The 21,206-nt window shown below is 39.9% G+C and overlaps 1 protein-coding gene across 7 annotated transcripts; it reads left to right on the plus strand.

Annotated features, from left to right (window-relative positions):
* Window positions 1-4,310: 4,310 nt before the first annotated feature.
* PRMT9 (protein arginine methyltransferase 9) lies at window positions 4,311-20,019 on the plus strand. 7 transcript variants are annotated; one of them, XM_058838445.1, is made up of 14 exons: window positions 4,311-4,474; window positions 4,766-4,872; window positions 5,430-5,642; window positions 6,063-6,211; window positions 7,091-7,327; window positions 7,822-7,989; window positions 9,038-9,140; window positions 10,199-10,305; window positions 12,221-12,413; window positions 16,099-16,282; window positions 17,395-18,106; window positions 18,795-18,948; window positions 19,351-19,473; window positions 19,664-20,018. In XM_058838445.1, the coding sequence occupies exons 3-14, from the start codon at window positions 5,457-5,459 to the stop codon at window positions 19,877-19,879; spliced, it is 2,532 nt and encodes an 843-aa protein (XP_058694428.1). In that variant the 5' UTR covers window positions 4,311-4,474; window positions 4,766-4,872; window positions 5,430-5,456; the 3' UTR covers window positions 19,880-20,018. The 7 variants fall into 7 exon arrangements, with proteins under 7 accessions (XP_058694428.1, XP_058694431.1, XP_058694430.1 ...); XM_058838448.1 differs by having other exon boundaries at window positions 5,433-5,642; XM_058838447.1 differs by having other exon boundaries at window positions 4,766-4,868.
* The last annotated feature ends 1,187 nt before the right edge of the window (window positions 20,020-21,206 follow it).

Consider the following 21,206-nt stretch of genomic DNA (forward strand, 5'->3'; position numbering starts at 1 on the left):
CAAAATTGGCTGTGGTGGTGGTTGTCTGCCAGCTGAGAAAGCTGGTGTTGCTCACCCTGTCCCACTTGTGTCTGCACGTTAAATACTCTATAAAGTAGATACAGACCCTTTACATCTTCATTCAATAAACTACTACAGTCTTGTGAACAAGAACTGTGGCAAGAGCGAGACCTTGAGAAGACCACTCAACACTGAATTGTTTCAGTTAAAAATGTTAGGAAACTCTTGAAGAAGACAGAAAAGGCTTATAGTTATAACTTAGCTATAATTCATGATTTCAGTGGTTTGACAGTAGTGCAATTCAGAGTGCTTTTGTGGCACTTTCTCAGATGATTGAGGAATATATATAAATTAGTCATGAGTGTCTACTTTGGGCGTCAATTCAATCTCTTTTTTTTTCTGTATTTTGGCAAATTGGGTATTAGTTCCCTCTCCATTTGAAGCAATAATCTTTAGTATTAATTAAATGTATTATTGTTGGGCCCACAGTAAAGTCTAAACTGCATGTCTGAGATGAAGATAACTGGTGGTGTAACTATCAAGCTTTTTCTCTATGACCCCATGCACTCACCTGCAGAAGTGGAAATAGGTGGGCACTTTACAAATCTAATTTTTAATTACTCCTCTTCATAGAGCTGTGTATTGGGTAGTATTCAATTTTGCAGATATTTGGGTTTTTTAATACCTGTCCATTTCAGAGCCTGCTTTAGAAACCAGACTGAGGATATGTATTACTCATCTGGCAGCAATCACAGAGCTCAAGAGAGTAAACAATTTCATGATCAAAGGCCAAGATAATCTCATTGTTCGTGTAGATAAGGATGATGAGAAAACACAATTATGCAAAGACAAGGGCAGGGAGAAGGGACTTGACATGAAGGCCCTTGAGTAAGTGTGGTTTCTGAAAGTAGTGTGAAAATTAGTATGGCCCCTCCAAATGAGATGCTCCCTAAACGTGCAGATGATTTGCCTGCAATCACAGCAGACCAGGAGGGGCTATTGAGAGCTGATCCTGAACATCCAGTTTTTCAGCTAAGTGTTCCATCTGCTAGATCACATTATCTGCTGATACTTATTTTCTAATATTACTTAGCTGAGAAGTTTGTATGCTATTCAAAAATCAGTTTAAAAAGAATTAGAAAAAAACCCACTTTAAATAATAAACAATCCTTTTCTCTGTTAAGATTACTGGAGCAGAATTTCAAGAATAGGTATTCCTTCCATGGATAGTTTGTTTACTTTGTACTACTGTCAACCAACTGTAGTTGTCTTTAGCATAAAAGTTAGAATAATATTTTTCATGGCTATTTATAGTTATTTTAATTTTGCTATTATAATTCCACTGAAGTGTTGTAATGTAGTCAGGTCTCATGTTCTGTGTGGAGTTGCTTGTATTCAAATAATTTTTTTTTTTTTTTAATTGAGTGTGTGTCTTAGTCTTGGGGGTTTTTAGCTGGCATAAAAACCCACCAGGTCTGACAGGCCCATCAAGGGAAATTGGTCCACCTGCCTCAATCATGTGAAGTAAGAATGTATTCCTTTCTAGCTGCTAAAAAGAGCTTTTAGCAAGCTAGAAAGAGCAGTCCATCCAACAGAAATACATAGCGCATTTTTTTCCCAGAATAAAGAGAGTCAACTTCTATTTACAAAATAAAACAAGAAAGCAAAAAAGCAAACTCACTATTAAATTGATATTCTACACTGTTTATCCAGTTAATCAAGGCAACATAATGGATTCCTTCCACCACAATTATTAAATAAATGTTTTCCTAAACTTGATCCACCAGTTCAAAATATTATTGCACTCTGAAACAGCAGAGTTGTGATTTAAAACAAAAGATGTAACACTGAGGAGAAATTAACAGTTGCTAATTTATACACAACAATTACCTATCTAATGGGCAATGAGTTGCCCTTTTACCACTAATTAAGGCTTGAAGTGGCTTTTTTGTATCAGAAAAATCTCTGCTTTTCTGCCACTCCCTACTCAAGGTCATCACATTTTACAGCCTTCTTGCAGCCTTTTTTAAGAGACTATGACATAGATTGACTGTGTGAAGCTGTAGTAATATCCTGTCCATAAACTTTGTATTTATCTTTGCTTTGATTATTTTCCCTTGGCGTTCACTGTGGTTTCAGGAAACACCCATCTTTTTATACAACAGGCATACACCAGCATATCATATGTTTTGTTCCATCTTACCTTCCTTATGTTCTTTTCAGATCACCATTCTGATTTTTATGAAAGTCATATTCTGATGTGTGGCTGATTGTGTCTCCAGGCTGCATGGAGAGAAAGGAGAGAAAGGTTAGAAATTAGTGAATTTAACTTTGAGTTTTACTGACATTTTATTACAGAGCACTGATATCAGCTCCCACCATTTCCAATGCACAGCTGTGTTGTTCAGAACATCATTAGCCATAGCAGTCTTCCAAGGAATTATCATTTTTTGTCTCGTCTAAGCACTTTTTACCTCTGTTAGTCCTGTCATGGGTTTAATAGAGGGTTTGCAAAGTTTCCTTCTAACTCCCATTTTGCTCATGACTGTGTCATCACGGTTGGCTTGCAAGATCTTAGGGGTCTGGTGCATATGTGAGATACCTCGAGGCTGCATGCTCCCTCTCCTCTCATCCATCAGCACTTCATACATATAAACAGATTGGTTTGCAGCCACCCATGATGGAGACCAACATTATTTATTCTACTGTCAACCAATATGATGATTATTATGGCAATCATGTGTACCTCTGACGGGCATTCCTTTCTGGCACTCCTTTACAGCACAAGCTTTACCCAACAAATTATTTTAGAAAGCAGCTGTATGCTTTGTCAGTGTTACAAAGCATTTTATTCTGGGGCCATTTTTTCCTGAGGTCTTCCATCAAGAACTTATGAGTATGAAATTAACAAGTATCCTCCCCTGCCTTTGAAATGAATGGGTTCTTGTGAATTCCAAAGATTTTACACTGCCATATTTTAGTATTCTCCCTTCACAAATGGGTCAAATTAGCACACACTACTATTTAATTTATGCTTAGAAATAGGCACTATAAAGAATATATGCTATCCACTAGCATTTATTTGCTCTGACAAAAAAGACAGCTGAATTAGTTTGGAGAGCCACGGAATGCCAGAGGTAATTGCTCATTACAGTAGTTGGTACAGTCCAGCTCTTGTTACACCTCACTGACCACAGGTGATAATTGCATTGGGTTTTTTCTCTCTCATTCTCTCTCCTGATATCCCACAGGTGCTAACATTTTCTTTGCCTCGTACTGTCATTTTCTAGCTGGAAAGCATAATTAAGCCAAAGTCAGAGAAGGTTGCTCTCTATCTGTAACTAATTTAAAGTTCACAGCTATATTTTCTTTCAAAACTGAATGAGGGCTTGCTGATACCAAATGATTTAATAAGGTAATATATCCTCCTTTGGAGCTCAATTCTCATATGAAGTATTTGATACTTTTTGATACTGATACTTGCACATCCTCATGGACTTCATTCAGCCCAAGTGCTTTACAAGTTGTGTTTTTTCTAGCACAACTTACAGTTTAGCTCCTACAGTGTTCCATTTAGAGTCATGCCCCCACTCCATATGTGCTCTTTTCATCTTGCTCAAAATGCTGGCCTGGCATTTTTGCACAATGCTCATTTGTTTCTGAAAAGAGTATTCACACACAGTATCCACAGCTGTAAAAGCATGGAAGAGCTGCATTCATACTTTAAAACGGGAAAGTAAAGATGAGCAGCTTCCAAACGCTCCATAATTAGTAAACAATGCCACGGCCTGTTCCTGTCCCAGAAGTAGGACATGACCAAATGAACCCTGCCTTTTCAGAGCTGCACTCCAGGGCTCTGAATGGGGCTGTTCCCCGCAGCAGGCAGCTCCACAGGGAAGGTCAGTGGTGTCACAGGCATGGAAGGGAGCGACATACGGAATTTGAGATGGGGAGCAAAGCTCTGCGTTTTGCTCCTCGCGATCTGCTGCTGCCGAGCAGAGCTGTCAGCCGAACAAGAACAAGAAACAAGAAAAGCTTGTTTATGACTTAAAGCCTGTGTTATTCTCATCTGAGGTCCTCGGGATTTACCGAGACGGGAATGAAAACTACGAGTCGGGAGCGCCGCCACCGCAGGGCGCTGGAGGGAGGCAGCGCCTACTCAGCGCTGGGCGGCATTTAAGGTGGTGGTTCTCTCTTGCTGGGCCTGACCAGCACAGATCGCCAAGGGACCGCACCGGGCATTGCTGCGGATCCCTTCCACAGCCCTGCCTTAGCACGGGCCGCAAAGCCGGTTTCCAGAGGGCAGGATGGCGGCCGGGAGAGGACGGAGATAATGGGAACACCTTATCTCACAGGGCTGGCTCCCGTCCGGCGCCTGCGCGATGGCCCCGGCCCGGCAGCGCTATGGCGGCGGCCTGCGAGCGCGGGCCCTGACGGCCGGCCCTGGAGCCCGTGATGGATGGTCCCGGAGCAGGTGATGGATGGTCCCGGAGCAGGTGATGGCCCAGAGCAGGGGGAGCCTCCACCTCCCCCCGCAGCCTGCCGGGGCAGCCCGTGGTAGGGCAGCACCTGGAGCCCTGGCCCGGCCCCACGGCCGCCCTGCCCCGGCCCCAATGCGAGCGGCGGGGCCTGCCCGGCTCTGCGCGTCCCGGGGCGCGCTTGAGTGGCCAACTTTGGTCTGCGTTTTGTTGCTTATTTTACTTTATTTTTAAGAAAACAGAAAAAATAAAACAGTCTAGTCGTGATGGTGTTGTGTTTCTTGCAGTCCTTCTCCAGGAAACCTTCGTGTTCTTCAGCTTTGGGACCCATCTCTACACGCTATAGCCCTGCTCACCTGAGTACCTTTGAAAGTTACAGGCGTAACGCAGGCAGGTATAAAAATGTGCATATTGGTTCTGGTCACTCTTTTTAATGTTTTCTTGAAGGAAAAAATAGCCGTGGTACCTTGTCTAAAATAAACTGTGAACTCGTTAGCTCTGTGTTCTGTGAGGCTTTGATTTATGAAGATGCTGTTGTGCAAGCAGAAGAAATTTAAGCTGCAGATTTTGTGGTTGTGGTTCACAAAAATTGTGAAATTTATTGAGTGCATGAACTTCCAGTGTGTAAAACTGTTTGGTCAGAGATGTGCTTAAAATGTCTGTTACAAAAATGAATTTTACAAAGTCAGAAATGTAATCTGTTTACAGGACCTGGTTTAATCTAGATGTGGTGCACACTTGATTTTTGAATGGCGAACACTCAGAGCTGATAAAATTATTAGCAGTGTGAAGATTAGATGGCTTTCTATCTTTAGGGCTTGGTGGGAGGAGAGATGTCTTTGCTAAATTCCAGAGAAAACTGAAATTTTTTTTATCTGTCAACTTTGTGTACAAACATTCTGGCCTACAGTATGTGTGACTTTTTTTTCTTTTTTGTTTTTTTTTTTTTAGAAGAAGTGAGTATTTAGATCCTTCAGAATGCCCAACTCCAATGCTAAACTTCATTCTAACCACAGGGGTGGCCGAGAAGCCAGCAGACGGGAATTGGTTTCCAGGTCTTTACAGAGTGCTCAGCATTGCCTCGAGAACCAGGATTTTGGAACTGCATATGCTCACTATCTCTTGGTACTAAATCTAGCTCCCGAGTTAAAAGCTACTGTCAAAGTAAGTGCTCTCCAAATTGCTTGCAATTTTATTTATTGTAATTCTCTTGAGGTCTTTGTGACGTGTTTTGTACTTGTGATTTGTTACATATAACTGACTTCTGTTTTTATTGAAGACAGAATTGGGAAAATCAGTAATAATTGGGATGGCACATGACTTCTTTAAGGAGCTCTGTATGAAGGGAGTTCATAGAATCTTCTTTCAGTCTCTGTGTGTCAATGGCATTTAATAAAAACAGAGCCTTGTTAGTATTGGAGCATGCATTAATATATGCGCAGGCTCTCGGTAAACGCTGCTGGGTACTCATCCTCGTGTGTGGCTGTCCAGGTCTATGTCAGGACACCTCCAGACATTTTCAGGGCTCAGTTCCCTACTCCTGGTAACTCCCAGCACCTCAGTGGTCTGTGCTTTATTTTCTAGGAAACATTTCAGTTTACTCTCTTTAAATGGGCAGAAGAACTGGATTCTCTGGCACGGATTCAAGATCTGTTTAACTGCTATGAACAAGCACTTGAACTGTATCCCAATGATGAGGTGATCTGTAACAGCATGGGAGAACATCTCTTCAGGTTTGTAGTGATGTATATCCAGTTTTTGTAAGGGTCATGTTGTAAATACAAACACATTCAAATCTGTTTGTCTTAAATAGCTTAAAAAGAGTAGCCAGTGCTAAAAGAAATGTTGTTAATCACAGAAAAAGTGGGGAAAAAAAAAAAAAGCCACCACGTTTTGTTGTTGCTCGGGTCTTCTAAGGCTGGAATTTTAAGACTGAAATTGTAGATCATAATCCAGGTGGTTTTAGTTAGGTTTCCTTTTTGTAATTTCTTTTTTTTAAAGGAACACCTGTCTGAGCATTGAGTATTAAAATGTATTCAAATATTTGATAGATTAAGGGCTTTTTTCAGTGCTGACCGATTTGAAATTATGCTGTAGGTATCAAAACTTGATTCAGACTCACAATTTGGTTTCTTTTAATTTCTTTTTTCAAAATTGGCACTTAATGCAATAGCTGAAAACTCAAAATTCAGTGGTTTTGCAGGATGTTGCAGTTAAATAGAGTACCAGCAGTTTTATAGCATTCTCGTGAATTTACAACATTCTCTTGAGCTGAGTATCTGTGAGAATGGATTGCAGAGCTGCTGCTGTCATATTGTTGCAGTGAGTTCTCGTAAATAAAACCTGTTTTACTTTGTCGAAGGATGCAGTACTGCATGAAGGTTGGCACACACGGTGGTGTTTCTGAACTGGCTTTGCATTTTACAGTGGCTTGATGTAAAGCTATAAATCATTGTTTTTCATAAAGGAATGCCACTTTTTCTAAAGATAATTTTTCTAGCTAAGGCAAAATATTTCTGTTATCTTTTAGCTGACTTCAGACCTCTTTACAGACCCTCAGATGTTCACAGCTGCATGCATACTTTCCATTTGTTTGTCATTTTTGCTCTTAGAATGGGCTTCAGAGACGAAGCAGCTGGGTATTTTCACAAAGCAGTGAAGCTCAACCCCGACTTTGCTGATGCCAAGGAGAATTTTTACCGCGTTGCAAACTGGCTGGTGGAGCGCTGGCACTTCATCATGCTCAACGATGCCAAGAGGAACTTCACCTATCTCAGGGCCATTGAGAACGCTGTACACTCAGGGAGCAAATCTGTCCTGGATATTGGAACGGGAACAGGAATTTTGAGGTACACCACAGTGCACGTTTCACGTGAATTTAATAGAAAAGTAGTGGTTGCCTGACAAAATTTGGCTGAGAATGGAAAAAATAACTACTTTGATCCTTTCATGGAGACAGAACTTGAGCAAGCAAGCAAAGCTTTCAGAAGCCAGTGAGTCTGGAGATTAGTGTCTAGTAGTATTTTTCGAACCTTTTTTCATTATTTGTTGTAGATGCTTTTTGTGCCAATAAGTGCTGTTCAAATTTAATTACTCACGTGGGTTTTGAAGTTGTAATGTTATTTATCCTGTCTTTAAATATTGACTGTAAAGAGTAGATTCAACAGAGCTGAGGGAGTGTCCTTATGCTAACTGTGATGGTTTTTTTGCTGATAACATATCAAGAGAATATCAACTTGTGCAATATCAGTGTTCACACAAGAGATACCAGTTAATTTCAGGATCATTTTTAGACTTGAAGCAGATGTGGAGGAGGGGAAAACCCCTGATTCTTGTTTTTCAGTATGTTTGCAAAAAAGGCGGGAGCATCTTTTGTCTATGCCTGTGAATTATCCAAAACCATGTATGAACTTGCCCGTGATGTGGTGGCAGCAAATAATATGGAAAGAGAGATCAAACTTCTGCATTTGAAGTCACTTGATATAGAAATTCCAAAGGACATACCTGAAAGGTACGTTGTTGTTCTCTTCTGATGGTATTTTGAGTTTGGTCTTAAGTTCAAGAAAATAGGAAATGTCTTGTGACCCAAACAGGAAATAACAGTGTGGTGATATTGCTCATAATGTGGGAAGGTTCTCTGTATTGTTTATGTGTTTAAAGAGCAAAAATGACAACATGTTCTTCAAATCATCCTAATTTCTATGGTAGATGAACAATGTCGTAAATTAAAGAGTTTAATTCTTTGATGGTGGGAGCTTTGGGGCATACTGCAGCAATGGGGGAAAAAAATAGATTACTATGTCATAAAAGTAATTTTAACACACTTTTATACTTTTAAGATCTTGTGGCTCACTTCTGCAGTCTTTGAATAGGATGGAGTTACTGACATTTAATAAAGTTTCGGTGATGGTACAGGCTTGTGATCTGAAATGATGAAGCTCCTGGTTTAGGCCAATCAAGCCTTGCCTAATTGTGTCAGCTGAGCTACTGTAACATATGTATCCCTTTAATGTATATAATGAGTTACTAGATGTCAACTATTAATAAATAAATTATTGCTGTTCTCCTCTTATTATGCTGTATGTTGTTTAATTCCAGAGGACTTAAGATTTTAGGGTTGTTAGTCTGTGTAGGAATTTTATTGTGCTTTGATTATAGTTTTGGAGGTTTTAATTCCCTTTCATACACATGCACGAGTACATGCTATTGCACAAAATATATATTCTGCAGTATCATTGGCTGTGTGCCCAGGCTGAAACATCTTCCTGTTTTGGCTAGATTCTTCCCACACAATTTATTTATAAATGCTGAGGAAGAAGCTTTACAGTAAATTCTTGCTCAACATTTGCTCTCTTTTATCTGCATCTTCAATAACTTCTAACAACAATTCAAAACACATAATTTTTTGGAAGAATTAAATTGCTCACATGCACTGAAACTCCAGAATGTTGTTAAAAGTTTTGCTCTGAGCTCATATGGGTATGGTGGGTTTTTTCCTTTCAAAGAAGGATTGATTGTTGACAGGAGTGTTTGTTATACATCATATTTTTCTTGTCTAGAGTTTCCTTGGTTGTCACAGAAACAGTTGATGCTGGCTTGTTTGGAGAAGGAATTGTGGAGAGCTTGATACATGCTTGGGAACATCTGCTTTTACAACCAAAGGTAGGTGATGTGGGTACCTGTGCATGTGCATGTATTCCAGGCACATGGGAATGAGAAACAGTTGTCTTGAAAATATTTCATACCTTTTGGTATGCTAAAAATGAGCAATCTGGGCTTGCTCCATGAATTGGATTTTGGTGAGTGGCAATGAGGCAGAACATACATTGTACTTCTGTGAGCTCTGTGTTCTGAGTAAATAGGTATTTGCAAAGCGTGTTTCCCTGATGTAACCTTCCTTCATCTCAGATGGTTCACTCTTAATTACTGTTCATTACTTCATTTAAAATCTTTCTTGTCCTCTGTCTTTGTACATAGCATCAAGTAAACCCAAAAGGGTTTGTGTGGATTTTAAATGCATAGTCAGTCTAAGCAGAAAATGCTGAATTATGGTAGAATTATTTCTCACTGTAACATTTGGGAACACTCAGTTATACTTTGGTGAATAAATAAATGTATTTTTGCTGATTTGAACCTTTTTGGAAGAATGAGCAATTCCATTTGGTCTCGGATTTTACTTAATATTTTGTGGTTTTGCTAGTACATTAAGCAATATGTATGACAAGCAATATATGACAAAGAGACATAGCCCAATCTCTGTTAAGCTAATATTCTTCCTAATAGAAGGCCTTCTCTTTATTTTGTCCTTGTCTTGATTCCAACTCACTTAAAAAAAAGTTTTAGTGGGCTGAGACCATTTGTGTTATACTGAATTGAAACTGATGACCTCTAGTGTTAAGGAATGATCCATAACAGAAAAGTCATCACATGTTTCACTATACTCTTAACAGTGTTTTTCAATCTGCGTTTTGTTAGAGTTACACAGAGGAAGTAATAGACTGAAGAGGGAATCTGATGCCTGGTCACATTGAAACACTGTACTTAAAAGACTCCTTTAATGATCAACAGAATGCCAAAGACTAGTGACTGTACCAGTCACTAAGAACTTGGTGATGTTTTGACTGTCACTTGAATGGCTCACTAATATGTAACTTAGGCTTTTCAGTAATGGTAGAAATAGGCCACTGTCTCATTGCATGTTGTTGTTCATGTTTCCACAGCCTAAAAACCAAGACAATAGTGCTGGAGACTATGGCAGAGTTATTCCTGCAAGTGCTACAATATTTGGGATGGCAGTGGAATGCAAGGAGATACGTAGACATCACAGGTGTGTTTAAACTCCAGCACAGCTTGAACTCACATTTTTTATTTGGGAAGAGAGACTGGTTGTTTTTATTGACCATTGCTCATTTACTTTCCTTTTTATTTTTTGAATGGCTGATTATCTGTTTAACTAAAAAGATTCTGCTCTCACCATCCACACCCCTTTTCCAGGCTTTTTTTTTGTTTGTTTGTTTGTTTTTTGCACCAGCTCCCCTACCCCTTTGAGGTTCAGATTTTCTGGACTCATTATTCATACAGGTATGCTGAAACACCTGCCTCGAACATATGCTAAAGAAATTTAATTTCTTCATAGTAAAATTTCGTCTCAATTTCTGAATTGGAGATTCTTGGATTAACACTTGGCCTTTATCTTCATTTTACCCTCTTTATAATCTGTTCTATACCTCACTTCTGGGTCTAACCCTGGATCCTGTAAAGCCTTAGTGTTGATGACCTCAGCTGTCCTTACCTATCTGAATGTCCTTTGCCTAGTTCTGAGCTGGCATACAGTAGGGTTTCTTTGCTGAGACCAGTTCTGACTGTGTATCAATTACTTTCATATTTATTCTAATCTTTTAGAACAGTATCGTTGTATGGAGACAGTCTCTCTCTGAGAGGTTTGGACTTGATGTATTTTGTTTAGGATTAATATTGTTGTAGATTAGAGAAAATACTAACTTCTAGAGGAGCTCCAGCACACTGGATGAAGAGCAGCCAGGCTGCATCAGTGATTTCTCTAGTGCAGTAGACCTGGAAAGTGGTCAGAAAGAGACGGAAGTTCCCATGATAGATGGTCTCAGAATAATTTATTTTATAAGTTAATTATTCATCAATTAGAAGAGGTTTTGCCTTGAAACTGGGCATTGCATTCCTTACAAAATTTAAATAGAATGAAAGTTAATTTGCTGTTAACTTTGGATTGTTGAATTGATGTTCCATTTTAATAGCTTAAGGTCAGGTGATTAGCAGGACTGAAGTGACTGTCACAAATTAATTATATGCTGTAGGGAAAAAAAAGGTCACTTTTAAATTTCTTGCCTTTATAGTTTGAGATCCCCTTTTGCTGCAGTAAAAATATTTAAGACTATTTTAACAAGTCCTGTTTTTATGTAAAACACTTGCCTGTTCTCAGATTTCAACTATGCAGATCTCTGAATTATTTTGATGTTCATGCCTTCACATTTCCTTAAGTGTTTTCACGTCAATGGTAAAGCTTTGGGGTTTGGATGTTTTTTTTCTGAGCAGGAGGCTTAGTGAAATAGCAGTGTGGAAGTATCTTTTTACTCATTATTTTTATATCATCTAGAACAGCATCTGCCTTGACCACTTAATATAACTTTTATTTGAGCTTTTACTCATGCTTTAATTTTTTTTTTGATTGGTTAGAAGTAGACATAGAGCCCAGAATTGAAAGAATATGTGATTTTTTTCCCAAAGTGCCTTTAAAAGTGTGTTTAATTTACCATCAAACACTGATTCATCTTGCTGAGAGAAACCCCTTTCAGTCCAATTGTTGATAATCTTGCATATCACAGCCATCTCTCTGTGTCTGATCTTCTACCTTGTATTCTCTCCCATTCTTTCAGCAATTTTAAGTTGTGCTTCATTGCTTGTGCTCTGATTGGTATTGGTGTTTTTTCCCTAGGATGTAGTGAAATTCTTAACATGTATTGGGTTTTATCTTAGTTTCTGGAGACAGCATTCAGTTCTGATTCTTGCAAGTGAAGCACATTTTCTGTGCTTTAGAGATGCTCTGAGCATGACAAAAACCCACAGAATTGTTTTAGTGTTTTTTTAACTTCTCTATTCTAACACACTGTACATTTTAAAATAATTAGTCAGCCTAGGGAGAATTTCCTTTAGGTTTTTGGTCAAATTACGTGGAATTTGATTTCTCCTCTGTTTGCCTTTACTCCCAGAGTGGGAATGCAAGAAATTGCTGGTGTGTGCTTGTCAAATTCAGTGCAGTTCTTCAGTCCCACATATGCTGCTGCTGGCTCAGAGGAAACTGTGGAGCCCTACACCACAGAGAAGCTCAGTCGTATTCCTGGGGGTTACAGAGCCCTCACAGAACCCTGTCAAGTCATGACAGTAGATTTCAATGATCTGCAGGTAATGATTTTTCTTACACTCTTCTTAAGTAATCTTTTTATGATAGTGGAAGTCCCATATCTTACTTGGTTTTGGGTTCAACTTCAGAACAGTTCACAGGTGCAATGTTGGCAGGGTTGCACTGAAGTCCTCTGTTGGTTTTGATGCTTGTCTTGTTGTGTGGTGATGTGATTCCTCAGATGACAGTGTGATTTTTTTGAAGGTGAAGTTTTTTTGTTTATTTGGCATAGCTTAGGGAACTTTATAAACTACCTCACCATAAGATCAAACAGCTACAGGCCTCAGTACAGGGAGGCAAAAGCAGGATGCAAAAGATCCATCCTAAATCATTTATGTAGTTGTGGAGCTTAGTTTATTAGTTGTGGACTTAGTTTATTCCTCCAAAGTCAATCTTCACGAAGCTCTTGAAGACAGCATTTTCCACCTGACATAAAAATATAAATGTTAGTGGGTAAGTGTAAACGAGGAGATGAAGAAATTATTCAACCATTTGGTTCCACACTTCAGCTCCTTTGTGTCTTAGGGTATTTCTGTAATAGAGCATTCTAAAATCTAGTCACATAATTTTGTGTATTTAGCACAAAATACATTTGTATGTGTGTGCTAAATATGCCTGAACTGGAAGGCAAAGAGCTCAGCCCCTGCAGCTGAGCTTGCTAAAAAGATGATACATCTGATCTCTGGTGTGCTTCTTGCTCATTGACCTGTGGTGAGGAGCTAGCATTGAGTCAGAGCTTAAAATAGATTCTGTTATATAAATGAAATTATTCTTGGCTGCTGCTTGGCCAGGAGTTGCAGTTTTTGAATCAATAGCTTTTCCTAGTTGGCTTGTCTGACATCCTGAGATGAAAAATGAAATAAGACAAGGCTCTTCAGTATACTATTGGGAGCAATCTCCGTGACCTAATGTTGCTTCTGCTTCCAGCATCAATAAGAAACTATTGCTCTCATCTGAGAGATGTCTGTTCTTAAGCATCTGCCTGCTGGCAAACATGTAACGATAATTTTGAAGAGTAAAGAACAGTGTTATTCTTTAAGTCATGTTTCAGAAGTGCTCCTTTGAAGTTTCAGTTAGACTAATGGAGCGCTCCTGTCATGAAATGTTAAGATAGTTAAGGAAAAAGGAAGAAATGCCACTGTTATGAATCACTGATATGTTTGGGAATCCTTGGTTACTGTTTGTTGTTACTTTGTCACTGGGCAAATGTGGCAGTTCCAGACACTGGTTGGAAGGTTACTTCCAGCGTGGATTTTTTTTGTTTGTTTTTGATTTGGGTTTTTTTTTAAATGTGTTATGCTATGGCCACACCTAGATGTTCAATCAATGCAAAATGATAATTTTCTCTAAAAATGAGAAAAAAATTGTCTTTGTTCCTATTGTAAGAAGAAAAAATTCTCCTGAACTTGGAAACAGTAGCAGAATTACTGACTAAGAACAGAAATTCAGTTAAGAAATCACTTAGAACTAGTAAGGTAATTTCTAAGACCTATTTTCTAAACTCCTGTTTCAAAGAAGTAGAGGGATGTTGCATTTATTCTGCTTGTGCTAATTATCCAGACCTGAACTGGCAGAGCTGAGAAGGCTTAAAATAGAGTACAGCAGTGTTTCTCAAATTGAGTTGTAGGCGGCTCCAAAGACATCAGTACAGATCAGAGCAATAATAAGTCAAAATTCACAAATAATAATAATTTCAAAAAAGGAGCTGCTTTATGGTCCTTACTTTATTACTGCTGTTATTAGCAGCAGCAGCTCAGTCCCTCCCAGGCAGGGGAATGAGGTGTGGCTGTAATTATATTTGCACACAGCCAGGTGCTACTTTTATGTTTGCTGGCAGCAAATCAGTGCCACTGGCAGGGGAAGTGTTTACCTCTGTAGCCAGTAATTAAAGCTCAGTCTCACTTTCAGGCCCTAAAGGAACTGTGCTTTTGCCAACAGTTACAGATTTTGGCTCTTCCTAATCATTCATGAGAAGCTGTGGTATGGAATATGTGAGAAATGGTGGATCAAGACATAGGAAACTCCATAACTGCATTCTTTCTGTAGATCTTCCTTCTGTTTATAGGTCTTTCTCATTCAGAGGACACATGTGGCCTGGTTAATTTTGGTGTTTTACTGCCTATTCCTGTGCCATTGATTTATTTCCTTTGCTCTTTCTTTAGCAAAGCTACTTGATAAATTGCCATCCTGATGTGCTATGGCTGTTTAAATCTGTAATTGGCATAAATAATAGAAGAAGGTTTATGAGGTCGCAAATGTGAGGAATAAATATGGGTTAAGTAGCGTGGAAGTGAGCAGGGACAGCTGAAATAAGCCTTCAAATGGGTTTTTAAGTGATGGCAATGTAACATTGCAGTTAGTAGAACTTACTGGATGAGAACCTTGGGCCTGCTGCTTTTGAGGAATAATCAGGAAGAATACTTCTAATATCAAATGCACTTCTCTACCTGTTCAGCTTCCCAGAAACCAAAAACCAGATACATGATTGTGCTCTTGCAGTCTTACTTGAAGGGGCTTGATGCCAGCAAAGCTTCAACTAACTATTCTTTTCTTCACTAGCTGAGGAGGTACCAAAAAGATGACTGGCAGCAAAGCATTTCTATCAAAGAACAGTGAGATCTTACAGTGAACTTTGTTATCATCCAGTAATTTTAACTTGTCCATTGTTCAGCCATCTCACTTGTGAGAAGAGGGATAGACAAGCTCTCGGAGAACGCAGAATGAAGAAGGAAGAATGAGAAACCCAGCATGTGACAGCTACTCCTGTCCTCAGAGCAGGACATGAACATTTCTTTTGCCATGTGTATTTTAAGATTGAAACTTCAAGAGAACAGGTGTTGACATAAGCAGATCAGGAAGTTGATAAATGTTTTGGAAGGGCCATTACTAAGCAGAATAGCTGTTTCTGAGAGAATCTTTGGTCCCTTGTGTGTGACCTCTTGTTAATTGGTTTATGCTGGAACTAAAACATATGTGCTGGTCCTTTTGTGCTTGTGAATGTTGGTAGCAGAAGGTAATTCCTGAGAAAAATAAATTGTACATGGAGAAAGACTTAATTCATATTCAAAACTTTTTAGGAGTATTGGAGAATTTATAAATTATGCCTTTTGGGTAGACCTTAAGGTCTTCCCAGTAGTGAGATTGTACATGCCTGAGCTTTTACACAAGGCCTACACAGTCCAGATAGCAGATACAACACCCTCAAAGGTGTTTGACTTCCTGTTTTTATAATGACTCTGCAGGCCTATATTTGAGCAAATTCACAGTACACAGTATTTCTAGAACTGAGCATAGGTTTTAAGTAAAACATGTCCCTGAGCATTGGCTTGAGCCCAGACAAAAACCTGGATCTGTTTTTATTCCTTCTCATAAGGCAATCCCTGCCAGTCTGAAGTCTTTCTTGCAGTTTTCAGTGGGTTTAAATGTGTGTGTTCTTAGTTGTAGGCATGATTGCTTCTCATAGATGCAGCTTATCCATGTGGGAAATGGCTCTTGCCATGTGGGAAGACAGTTCCTATGCTCATGAGTACTAATGATTATTGTAGAGGCTCGGTAACTTCAAGTTTCTGTTGGATGCCCTCATGGATTGGTGCAGAAATTTTTGATTATTTCGTTTAATGAAACCAAATTTTTATTTATGGAAATAAACTCCCCCACTTTTTTTTTTTCTTTTTCTGCTTTGGTCAGGAGCTGAAAAGCCTGGCAGCTAGAAAGCCCTGGAAGCTCAGCCTTCCAGTCACTGAAGGAGGAGTACTGGATGCTGTTGTGGTGTGGTTTGTACTTCAGCTTGATGATGAGCACTCTCTATCTACAAGTCCCAGTGAGGAAAGTTGCTGGGAACAGGCAGTGTATCCTGTGCAGGGTCTCCTTGGTATGTCCTGTGGGTTTGCTTGTTGTGGTACATTAACTTGGTTTCATTTTGGTGGTTTTTTTTTTTCATTTTGATAACTTCGTTTATCTCAGAGACTAAGAAGTCTAAATAGAAGTTCAACAGCAAGTAGCTGAGTACTTGATTGTGTTTCTGATCTGTAGAGCCCAGTCCCTGCATCAGGGCTTGTTTGTGGGACTTTGCTGTTAAGCAGATGAAATCTGGGAGAATACTTTTCATTAAGTTGGGTTATTTACTGTACTGAATTCAATGCACTGTGGAACATCTCCAAAAAGTGGGGCTACTGACTGGATCACTTGGTGAACATGTGACTTAGGAGAGGAAGGGGGACAAGGTGAGGTAGGAATTGCTAGCTGCTACTGCCACATAACCAAAACTAAACATTTCTACCCCATGTGGGATTCATCTTGGATACTCTCCACATACAGGCATTGGCAGTGTCATTTTTAACAGTGTCTACTCTGTATTATTCACCCGTCTTTTATTTTCCTGTTTCCTAGAATTTTAGAATATCTCAAGCTGGAAGACACCCCTAAGGATCATAGAGTCCGGCTTCCTGCTTTTTGCAGGACTACCTAAAATTAAATCACCTGAGAGCATTACCCAGGTTCTCTTTGCACTCTGGCAGGCTTGGTACTGTGACTACTACCCTGGGAACTTGTTCCAGTGACTGATAATTCTGTGCATGAAGAACCTTTTCTAAATGTCCCATCTGAACTTCCCTGATGCAGCTTCATTCCATTTTCTCATGTGGTGCCTCAGAGAGATCAGCACCTTCCCCTCCACTGCCACCCTTGAGGGGGTTCTAGACTGTGATGAGATCTTCCCTCAGCCTGCTCTTCTCCAGGCTAAACAAAACAGGCTGCAGTGTTAGAACTTCATAAGTCTTGCCCCTGAGGCCTTTCTCTATCTTGGTCATCGTGCTCTGCACACACTCTAATGGTTTGATGGCCTCATATTGTGGCACAGATATGAACAAATGAGATAATGGGATGGGTTGGTTGGTTTGTTTTCTTGTTTCAAGCACTGTAAGGCTCTTCAGTGATGTGTCTGTAAAGTAACTGACATCACTTTTTATATGCTCTTTTGCCAAGACTATTCTGTGAAGACTGGAGATACTGTGGTGATGGAAGTTTGCTGCCAAGACTGCTACTTGAAGATCCAGAAGATTTCTTCTTTGCCTTCAGAGTGTGGGATGGATTTCAGTGACAGAGACGACACGCTGAGTTTGGGCAATGAGGCTGAATTATGTAATGCTCTGGCTGGACTTCAGACAAGCACCAAACAGGATGGCAGCACTCCAGTGTGTGTGCTGGAATCCACAGAAATAGCCCTGCTGAATGACGTAGCCTATCACGAATGCTTTAAAGCTGCCATGAGCAAAGTGCTGCTGTCATTAAATCCAAGTAAGGACTTGCACTCCATGGACATTGATGGACATGGCAGCAGGATAAACCTCCAAGAGCATCAAAACAAGAGCTCTCTAGATGTGGATCCTGATGCTTTGTACATTTTAGATGTTTCTGAAGGCTTCTCCATCCTGCCAATTATAGCTGGAAAGCTTGGACCAGTTAGAGCCTACAGTTCTGTTGAGAAAGAACAGCATCAGGCAGCACTAAATGTCATTGCAGAAGCAAACCATTTCCCTAAGGAAACATTAGAGTTTTGGCTCAGCCACTTAGAAGAAGAAAGTGTAGTGCTACAGAGACCCAAATCAGACAAACTATGGAGTATTATTATCTTGGATGTTATAGAGACATCAGGTTTAATCCAGCAGGAAGTGATGGAAAAGGCTGCAATATCCAGGTACGGTTTAAAAGGACAAAAATATTCCTAGGAATCTGTAATTACTTGAAAAATTTTAAGACTATTCCTCATAACTGTCTAATTACTGTTATGTTGCATCTGTAGAAGAAGGTTTTTGCCTTGGATTGAACCTCCCAGTGTTTCTGGCATGACCATTGTATACATTATATTTTTTTAAAAAGCATCAAGATTTCATCATCTCAGATTCCTTTATCTTTTTATTAATGCAAGAATATGAATGAATGATCATATTCCTTGGTCTGTCAGAAGTTTCAGGATAGCAAAGAATAACCAAGGTAGCTTTTAATGCAAGGTTAGAAAAGCCCAGATTCGTGTCCATGTCAAACAGTTGTCAGAACAAACTGGTCTTGCTAAAAGACAAACATGTTGTGTTAGAACAGCCAGGGAGGCAGCAGCAAAGCTGCTGTTCCTCACAGCAACTTCCAGGAGTTGGAAGGCAGAGGAGGAGAAGTAAGATAATGGAAATGGGTAACTAAGTGTGAAATGGATTTATCCCTTTTGTGGGCCTAGGGAAATTTTACAGTTAACCTTTGTGTTCAGTGATGGCACGTTATGCTTAGGAGCACTTGACTTCAGAGGAAAAACCACCGTGCCTCTCTTAAATGTAGTTACTGTACTTTCATTACTGTTGATCAGCTTTACAGGGGAAATCCCTCTCATTTTACAGGTGTTTACTCCACAGTGGAGGGAAGATTTTCCCACAGTATGTGTTGGTATATGGAATGCTTGTAGAATCAGAGTCTCTGCTGCTGGAGAGTGCTGTTCAAGGAACAGAACCAACTCTGGGGTTTAATATAGCCCCTTTCATCAACCAGTTCAAGGTAGGAAGCTGGTGGATGGCTTCCAGGCATGGTTTCAAAGCTGCAGCTGTTTAGCTGTTTAGATTTGGCGTGAACTGTAAAAAAACACTGTTGAAATTAGCAAGAGAGGTTTTTGTGAGCACACAGGGACCTAAACTAAACTAAAATGGGTGATGTTTGTTTTAGAACTGGCTTCAAAGTTTTGTTCCAGTTACTGTACAGAGGAGTGCCTGTGCTATTACTGTTCCCAGGCAATTACATTCCAATGTTTTAAAAGGGATTAGAGGGCTATATTTTGCATTTTTGTGTATCTCTGACAGCCATTCCAGTAATTCTTGGCAACTTTTGTGTTACAATTTAAGCTTTCTACCCTTTCCCTTTGTAATGGCTGCTGCTGTCTGAAGTTCTGGTCTATACTTTCAGGTACCTGTTCGTGTGTATTTGGATCTTTCCACGTTACCCTGTGTACCCTTGAGCAAGCCAGCAGAGCTCTTAAGGCTGGATCTCATGAACCCTCTGCTGAACAGCCCCAGCAGAGAAGTCAAGGTGAGTTCTGGGGCCCAAAGTGCATTTAACTACTCTTCTTCAGTGCTGCTTAATTGCTCCTGTGGGTTAAACATTTCAGTACAAGATTTACTTGTCTGCAGCTGTCCCTGAAAAGGATTGAAATAGTTTGAACTAGTTCCTTTTGAAAGAACAAAGTAGTATAACTGATTATTATTTCAAATATTTTTAGATACAAATTTGTAAGTCTGGCCGGGTCACTGCCATTCCCTTCTGGTATCGCATCCATCTAGATGAAGACCATAGCTTGAACACATCTGATGAGTCCTCACACTGGAAACAAGCTGCAGTTGTTCTGGATGAGCCCATCCCAGTTCAGATTGGAGATGAACTTGTACTTGATGTCCAACACCATAAAAGTAATATCAGCATTACAGTTAAAAGGTGAAGAATGTCCCATGTGAAGTGATTTGTGCTCAATTACCTATGCATAAATGAACTGTTCAGAACAACACTGCTGTTACTTTGTATTAAAGTCTAAATTTTATTTACTGATCAAAAAGGCTGATTTGTTGCTTTAATAATAAATACTTATGTTCCACTGGTGGACTAAAATTTGCAGTGTAAGGGTATCTTACCAAGCAATTAGAGAAGGTATTGTCTTCATTGCAGCTCAAACCTGACAGCTGGCTCTGTCCTAGTTTAGGGCAAATTTGGGAGAGAACCTCTAAATGGGGTTCCCCCAGGAAAGCAAAATTCAAATGACCTCTCTCTCCAACCGGTTTGGGTAAAAGAGATTTCTTTGGAGAGAAGTGGAAAAAACTGTTTATTTAACAGAAATTGAATAATATTAAACAATAGAACTTCTCGCTGTTCGATGGGATGGCCAATCCAGGAAGAAAAGTCCTTTTCATGTGGTGTAGCTCGGCTCACTCAGGTTCTTATCAGTCCCTCCTGCGCTGGAAAGTGCCGAGGCCCAGGCCCTGGTGGGCTACAGGTATGAGCTCCCAGGGTTTGGCTGGGTGTTTTTCAGTCCAGAGCAGGTTTGAGCAGATTCAAGAGGAAAAAAAAAAAAAAGTCCAGGAAACTCCTCTGCCTCAGCTAGCTAAAACTAACTAAAAACCAGAGAAAAGCTCTGTCCTGCTGTCTGTCCGTGCTGCAGATACGACAGTCCAGGAACAAGATGTGTGGGAGTGATGTTTTCTTCAACACAAACTGTGGCTTCTTCTTCCCCCTGCCTTTGCTCTCAAAGCCAGTCCTAAAGGTGCAGAACTTAATATGTAACATAAACCAGGTGACTGGGGATACCAGTATCATAAAGTCACCCCAGGACAGGCTCATGTAGTGACTGCAGCAGTGGGACAGGGCTCTGCCACCAGGTCAGCTGTAGTGAGGGAAAAAAGCATCCAGGCACCTGTAGCAGCAATAAACAGCTGTGGCTGTTTGGGATAGAGTCCTTGTTTCTCAAACTCTGACTCCACTACTCAGTTGCCAGAGCCTCCTACATCAGTGTACTGAGATGTTAGCCTTGTGGGAGGACATGCTGTGGAACAGCATTCCAGCTGCAGTATCACAAATCAGTGCTGCACACAGAGCATTCTGAAAAGACATAAAGGAGTGCTGTTGGGTAACTCAATCTATATAATGGAAGGTAAAACTGGTAAACTTTGTAGAATCCCCCAGAGAATTTTTTTCTGGGAATACAGTGGGCATTAGCTTGTCTGTAGAAAGTTGTATCAAATATATCAGTCACTGCAGTGCTCCTGAGTATCTTC

This window comes from Poecile atricapillus, chromosome 4, assembly GCF_030490865.1.
Source record: "Poecile atricapillus isolate bPoeAtr1 chromosome 4, bPoeAtr1.hap1, whole genome shotgun sequence".
Classification (NCBI taxonomy): domain Eukaryota; kingdom Metazoa; phylum Chordata; class Aves; order Passeriformes; family Paridae; genus Poecile; species Poecile atricapillus.